This window comes from Elephantulus edwardii, unplaced genomic scaffold, assembly GCF_000299155.1.
Source record: "Elephantulus edwardii isolate Elephantulus edwardi_28Jun2011 unplaced genomic scaffold, EleEdw1.0 scaffold00141, whole genome shotgun sequence".
Classification (NCBI taxonomy): domain Eukaryota; kingdom Metazoa; phylum Chordata; class Mammalia; order Macroscelidea; family Macroscelididae; genus Elephantulus; species Elephantulus edwardii.
Window position 1 is genome coordinate 2855259 of NW_006399891.1, and position 7229 is coordinate 2862487.

Sequence of the window (7229 nt, forward strand, 5' to 3'; positions counted from 1 at the left end):
AATCTGTTTGTTTTCCTAGCAGTCCATGGTACCCTCAGTACTCTTCTCCAGCACCACAGCTCAAAGGCATCAATTCTTCTATTCTCCTTAGTCACTGTCCAACTCTCTGATGCATAACAAGTAGTAGCAAAAACCATGGCCTGGATTAGATGCACCTTAGTCTCCAGAGAGACACCATTGCTCAGCAAATAGGTCCATAGTCTGTAGTTAAGTGGTAACCCATATGAAACCCAAACTCAACCCACTGTTGGTTTAGTCCATTCCAATTTGGAATATGGGTGTGTCAGAGGCGGTGCGGTTGGCGCAGGATAGAGCAGGGTTTAGGGCTGTTGTGCATAGGGTCTCTATGAGTCGGAAACGACTCGATGGCACATAACAACAATGCTTAGGCTTGGATTTCTGAGCCTGAGTCTTCATGGCTGAAGACTGTCTCATTTTTCTCCCCAGAAGCTGTTGTTGGATTTGAACAGCTGATCTTCCAGTTAGCAGTCCAATACATAACTACCAGAGTCTTTTTGATAACATGTATAGAAAAACTTAAATTACTTGACCAAAAAAATAGACCTAGTGGGAAAGGTGAATGCTGTACCTGAATGCTTATTTATAGACCATTTATCTTTGTAGTCAGCTAGATCGCATGAGCTTTAGCATAACTTGAAATTTAAGAGTACAGGTTTTCAGAATGAGAGCACCTATATCAGTACCATTAGATTATGCTTTAAAAATAGAAAATCAAGGTTCCTGGGTGATACAAACAGTTTTGCCCAGCTGATAACCAAAAGCTTGCTGGATTGAACCCATCCTGCAGCACCATGGAAGAAACAGGCCTCAAGTGCTGTTTCTCTATTGAAAACCCTAGTGGGCAGGTCTCACCGGTAGACACAGAGGTGTCCCAGGTCACACATCCAAACAAAACCAGAAAGTTCAGATTTCTTTGTACTCTAATTGATGCAACAACATAGGAATCTCCAGGAAAGAGAGTCCAGGAATCTGCATTTAAGCAAGTTTTCCCATTGATTTTTATGCTGTTTATTGTTAGATGCAGTCTGGAGTGTTCTTGCTCATGGTGACCCTATTCTACAACAGAAAAAAAATTCTGCCCAGTCCTTTATGACCAGCCTGGAACCACAGTGGTTGCTCTGTTGAGTCCATGTGGCAACCAAAGCACCAATACATCTTGTTTAAGGTTTTCCTGTTTCTTATTTTAACAAGCATGATGTCCAGAGACTGGTCCCTTTTGATAACATCAAAGTACATGAGATGAAATCTTGCTTCTCCTGCTTCTAAGCATTCTGACTGTAATTTTTTCAAGACAGATTTGTTCATTCTTTAGCAGTTTGTGGTAAATTCAATTATTTGTCACCAACACCACAATTCAAAGAGATCAGTTCTTATTATGCATGATAGACACTGGACCAAGGAGCAGAGGGCAGTGGTTCTCAACCTAGGTTCTCATTAGAATCTCTTTAGCAATAATTAAGAAATAATGAAAAGATTTATTTTGAGATAGAGGACTAGAAGGTGATGAGAATAATGAAGCCAGAATTGAGGGAAAATGGCATTAAAAGATAATTAGTGAAATTCCTTTGGGATTACAGTGGAAACTTCTTGTACTCCATATATATCAGGGACATACGATGACTTGAGAGTTTTATGGAGTTATCCTACCAGTGCTCCCATTATTATATCAGGGATATAAGGTTGCTTGAGAGTTATTTGGTGTTGCAAACAGGCAACCTGCTTGGGTCCTAACTGAAAGGATGGATATTTGAGTGGCCTGGCAATCTATCTATTAAACCTCAGCCACTGGAAACCCTGTGGGGTGCTGTTCTACTCTTAACCCACTCAGTTGTCTTTGGAACAGCGTGTAATTGACTCTGTGGCTACCGGCATTGCTATGTACTGATTTTTATTTTTAAAAAAATCATGACAGTCCACCCTTTCTAAATGTTTTATTATTTCTTTTTCTTTTTGCAGTGATAGTGTATCATGTACGCCACTAATTCGAGGGGACACTCCCCTGCTTTCCAGCAACCTCAGAATGGTAGCAGCTATCGCTCATCTGGTTACATTCCGGGGAAAGTCGTCCCGCTGCGCCCACCTCCTCCTCCAAAGAGCCAAGCTTCAGCCAAATTGACCTCCATGAGACAGGAAACCCGGGCAACTTTAGGATTCTCTTCCGAAGAACAGAGAGCACAGAGAGAAATCCGGAAGCAGAAGAGACACAAAAATACTTTCATTTGCTTTGCTATAACTAGTTTTTCATTTTTTATTGCACTTGCAGTCATTTTAGGGATATCCTCTAAATATGCTCCAGATGGTAAGTTGTGAGTGTGTGTTCAGGTATGTATGTACATCCTTGTGCTTCTCGAACTTACTGCAGGAAAATAAAAAGGAAAGACATTAGTATATGCTTATTTTTGTTGATCTTGTATTACTTAAATTGGTCCTAGCTAACTAACACACAATTAGTTAATAAGTATGTGGTGTACTTTTGAATACAATAATTGTTAAAGGAAACTATTGCAATTATGAAATGAAAGGATTGCTAGTCCTTTCCTTTCTGTAACTTTGTTCCAGTGTTCAGGAAGTTCTTGGAACATCTCTTGTGAAAATGCTTTTATGACACTTTACTGAATTCTTGTGTCAGGAAATGTCATTCACTGTGGTTGAGTGTGAGAGTGTGAGTTATTTGAACTGCCAGTTTGTTTTGTTTAAAGTGTCATAGTTTGATTTTTTTAAGGGGGAGTTTGTGTGGGATTGAGATTGCTATGAATATAATTGCAAGCTAGATTTGTTGTTTTAAAGAGAAGGGGTTAAAATAATATGATATACCTTCTGTGGTTTGAAACTGGCTCTGAACACAAAGAGAAGCTGAAATATTTTTGAGGAGTAATGTATTTCCTTGAAGGAAAATATTCATTAAAATATATCCTAATAAATTTTACATAAAGAGTACTCATTACATTATTGTTACATGTTTTGTAATGAGGTTTTGATTCCTTAAAATGTCTTTGCTTTACCAGTTGTATTAATACAGTGATTTTAAAAGTTTGTTGTAAATCAGGCCTAGTATAAAACACCAAGCCATTGCTTCATAAATGAATCTTATACATCTGTCTATAAATTAGGACTCCGTATTGCAGAAAAGAGAAGCAGACAGTGGCAACCTGGGTTGTTGTTGTGTGCTGTTGAGTATGAATCAGAGTGACTCTGTGAACAACAGATCTGAACCCTGCCCTGTCTTGTACCATCCTCATTATTTCTGACATACTCAAGTCCATTGATGCAATCATTGTGTCCACCTCATTGAGTGTCTACCTCTCTTTCTCTGACCCTCTACCTTTCTAAACATAATATCCCCCTCCAAAAAATAGTCTCTTTTAACAACATGTGCAAAGTATATGAGATGATGCTTCACTTTTCTTGCCTCCAGTCACTCTGGCCATACTGTCTCCAAGACATATCCATTTGCTCATTTGGCAGTCCATGGGGTTGTTGTGCAACACAACTCAGAGGCATCAGTTCTTTTTCTGTCATCCTTATTGTCCAGCTCTCAGATGCATAGCATGTGATTGAAAAGACCTTGGCCTGAAGCAGGTACACCTTAGTTTTTAAGCTGACATCCTTGCTCCTCATTACTTTGGAGTGGTCCCTGACAACAGACTTCCCTACTGCAAAATGTCTTTTTTGTGTGTGTATGTGCAACATGTCTTTTGATTTCCTTACTGCTAGTGGTGATTGTGGATACCAGTAAAATGACATTGTTGACAATTTTCAATCTTTTCCCCAGCTATTATGATGTTGCTTAGCAGCCTGGAGGTAAATAATTTTGTCTTCTTGATGTTGAGGTGTAATTCATGTTGAGGGTTATAATCTTTGGTCTTCTACAGCAATCATTTCAAATCCTCCTCACTTTCAGCAAGCAAGGTTGTGTCATCTGCATAACAGATTGTTCATGAGTCTTCTCCTGTCGTGGGGCCACAGTCTTCTTCATATAGCTTAGCTTCTCACATGATTTGCTCAGCATCCAGATTGAGTAGGTATGGAGAAAGGATATATCCCTGATGCATTCCTTTCTTAATTTGAAACCATGCAGTATTTCCTTGCTCTGTTTGGACATTTGCTTTTTGATCTAGGTATAGTGTTCGTCTAAGCATAATTAAATGTTCTGGAATTCCCATACAGTCAAATGTTTTTGCACAGTCAATAAAACAGTGGTAGACATTCTTCTGATGTACTTTGCTTTCTGCTAGTATCCATCTGATATTAGCAATGATATCCTTGATGTCAGGGCCTCTTCTAAACCTTGGCAATTCTGAACTTGTGGAGTTCTCTGTCTATGTCTTGTTCTAACCAGTTTGGATGCTTTTCAGCGGTATTTTACTTGCATAATGAATGCTATTATTTGATACTTTCCACCTTGTGTTTGATCATTTTTCTTGAAATGGGAACAAATCTGGATCTCTTCTAGTGAGTTGGACAGGTAGCTGTCTTCCAAATTTCCTGGCGCAGACAAACACATTCAGGGCTGTCTCTGTTATTTGAAGCATGTCAGTTGGTCAATTAAAGTCTGTCAAATGCTTTTTTTAAAAAAAACAACAAAAACCAAGAAAGTTTATAACATGTCGTTGTAGATGCCTCCTTACATGTAGATACGTCTTTAAATTTAAGGATGAATTTAGCATTTTGTGAACATCTTCACAATTATTTTCCTTATTCTTTCTGAGGAATATTTTTGCAATTTTATAGGTGTAGAGAGAGTGTCATTACACCTAAGAGAATTGGTCTCAAGAAAGAGAGATAATAGTAACGTCACTTCTGATCAAGATTTGTTAGTATTAGGTACTGTTGAGTACTTGAATAGCTTCCCTATATTGGATAACACAGCAGAGCACCATGCTATCCACTCAATCATTGCTATATTGGTGCACTGTTGCAGTGACCAGATTACTCAGATTACTAGATTTCTGGTCTTGTGGGTAAGGAGTTAAACTGCCAACCAAAAGACAGATGGTTCGAATTCATTAGCTGCTGTGCAGGAGAAAGATGGGCAGTCTCATTCCGTGTGAGGTACCACCTCTGAAAACCTGCTGGAGGGTCAGCTATGAGTCAGTTCTAACTTGGCACCAGTGAGTGAGTGTGAGTGTGTGGCAGCCACCATGCCAGCCCATGTCCTTGAGAGTCTTACTCGTTTTTGCTCACCTTCTGTTTTGCCAAGTGTGATGTCATTCTGCACGGACTGATCCTTCCTGATAACATACCCAAAGCCCCATCCTCGCTTCTAAAGAACATTCTGGCTGTACTGCTTCTAAGGTGGGTTTGTTTGTTCCCTGGCAGCCTCTGGTGTGTTCAGTATTCTTCACCAGCACCGTGATCGAGAGACATTACTTCTTCCTTATTTATTGTCCATCTCACATACATGTGAGATAATGGAAAATACTTGGGTCAGGTGCACATCAGTCCTCAAAGTGACATCTTTGTTTCAGACACTGTAACACGGTGTCTTTTGAAACACAACACATCATTTGATTTCTTGACTCCTGCTTCCATGGACCATGAATTCAAGTTAAATGAAACCCTTGACAGTATTTTCTCTGCTTATCATCCTGCTGCTTATTGTAACCATACAGCTGATCAAGAAAATAGACCACATTATGAGCTCTAATATTGTGTTCTAAACCAGATTCTGTTGACTTTTTATCTTTTCCCAGCAGAATAACCAGGTTCAATGCTGCTGATTCATTCTTTCCAAATAACCCGCTAGAGCGGGATGCTAGGTCTGAAGGAAATCAGAGCTCTGAAGTCTGTGGCTTTCACTGGTGTTTTCATATTCCATCTAAGACAGAGAATTGCTGATGTGGTTCCTTGGATCAACATTTTAGAGTTTCAGATGTTGGCTCTACAAGTGCAGAATATCAGTGGAAAAATCTGGTATGCTGAAGTATTTCAGGGTCAACTTCTCTGTGGTTGTTGCTGTTACATAACTTTGATAAAGCACCCACTGGTCTTGGCCCCACAGTGGTAAGCCAGAAAGGTGGAGCTGGCTTAGCTATTTTTCCAGTGATTTGTGCAGGCCACACGTTTTCATATTGTACTTACTGGAAGGGAACAGACTGGAATTTTGATGATGGTTCTAAAGAATCCTGCTCTCCTGGGGAGTAATTATGAGATCTTTAACTATTGTTGGAGATTCTAGACCTCAAAATCCTTGACTTTCCCCCTCTGTATCCTGGCAGAGATGGAGAGCATGGCGCAGGATTGGACAGGATCGGTAGGAGTTGTAAGTGGCTCAACAGTCCTTAACACCAGTAGCAGTAAAACTGAGCATACAGTGCCTGTCAGGTGGGGCCTGCTTTTGCTCTTAATAGAACACTGTGGATAATTCAATTAGATGCTTTGTGGGCATAGAAGAAAGAGAAAAATTCTTCATATTACACAAATTCCAAGAGACTTTTAGAGTTAAGGATTATTTATTCTCAGTATAAAAAGTGATGAATGTGGATTCATCAGAATAATTAATTAGTATTAGGAGTGAATTTTCTTTGTGAAAAATTAATTCCACGGAGAAAATTGCCAAGGACTTAAATGGCAAGACTAATTTTAATTTTAGTTACTATCACTTTAAAGAAAGGGCAGAAGCTAAGGGAGTCATCAGGGCTTAGAAATAGGAATCTGGTTTCATTAGTGTTATGTAAGTTCAAAATGAAGAATCAGGTGTCCTGTCTCCATACCTTTTCAACGTGTATCCGGAACAGATCATCCAGGAGGCTGGGCTCTATGAGGAGAAATGTGGGGTCAAGATTGGTGGAAGATCTATCCACAATCTGCGTTATGCAGATGACAACAACACTGCTTGCTGAAAATGAGGAGGACCTGAAGCGCTTGCTGCTGAGAGTCAAGGACTGCTGCCTTCAATATGGATTGAGGCTCAATATCAAGAAGACAAAGATTCTCACCACTGGACCAATTGGCAGCATCAGGATGGATGGTCAAGAGATTGAGATTGTTCACAGCTTTACTCTGCTTGGCTCCACAATCAAAACTCTTGGCACCAGCAGCCAGGAAATGAAAAGACGTATTGCGATGGAAAAGTCTGCTATTAGGGACCTGTCTAAAGTATTGAACAGCAACAGTGTGTCTCTGGAGACTAAGGTGCGTCTGGTACAGGCCATGGTCTTTGCAATCACTTGTTATGCGTCAGAGAGCTGGACAATGACCAGGGAGGA

At 39.9% G+C, this 7229-nt stretch overlaps 1 protein-coding gene across 1 annotated transcript in view; it reads left to right on the forward strand.

Moving 5' to 3' along the window:
* Positions 1-7229, forward strand: part of TMEM2 (transmembrane protein 2) — a 111833-nt gene that overhangs the window by 28966 nt on the left and 75638 nt on the right. Inside the window, exon 2 of the mRNA XM_006894422.1 lies at positions 1978-2320. Coding sequence (XP_006894484.1) covers positions 1990-2320 — 331 coding nt within the window. The 5' untranslated portion in view covers positions 1978-1989. The remainder of the gene's footprint in view (positions 1-1977; positions 2321-7229) is intronic.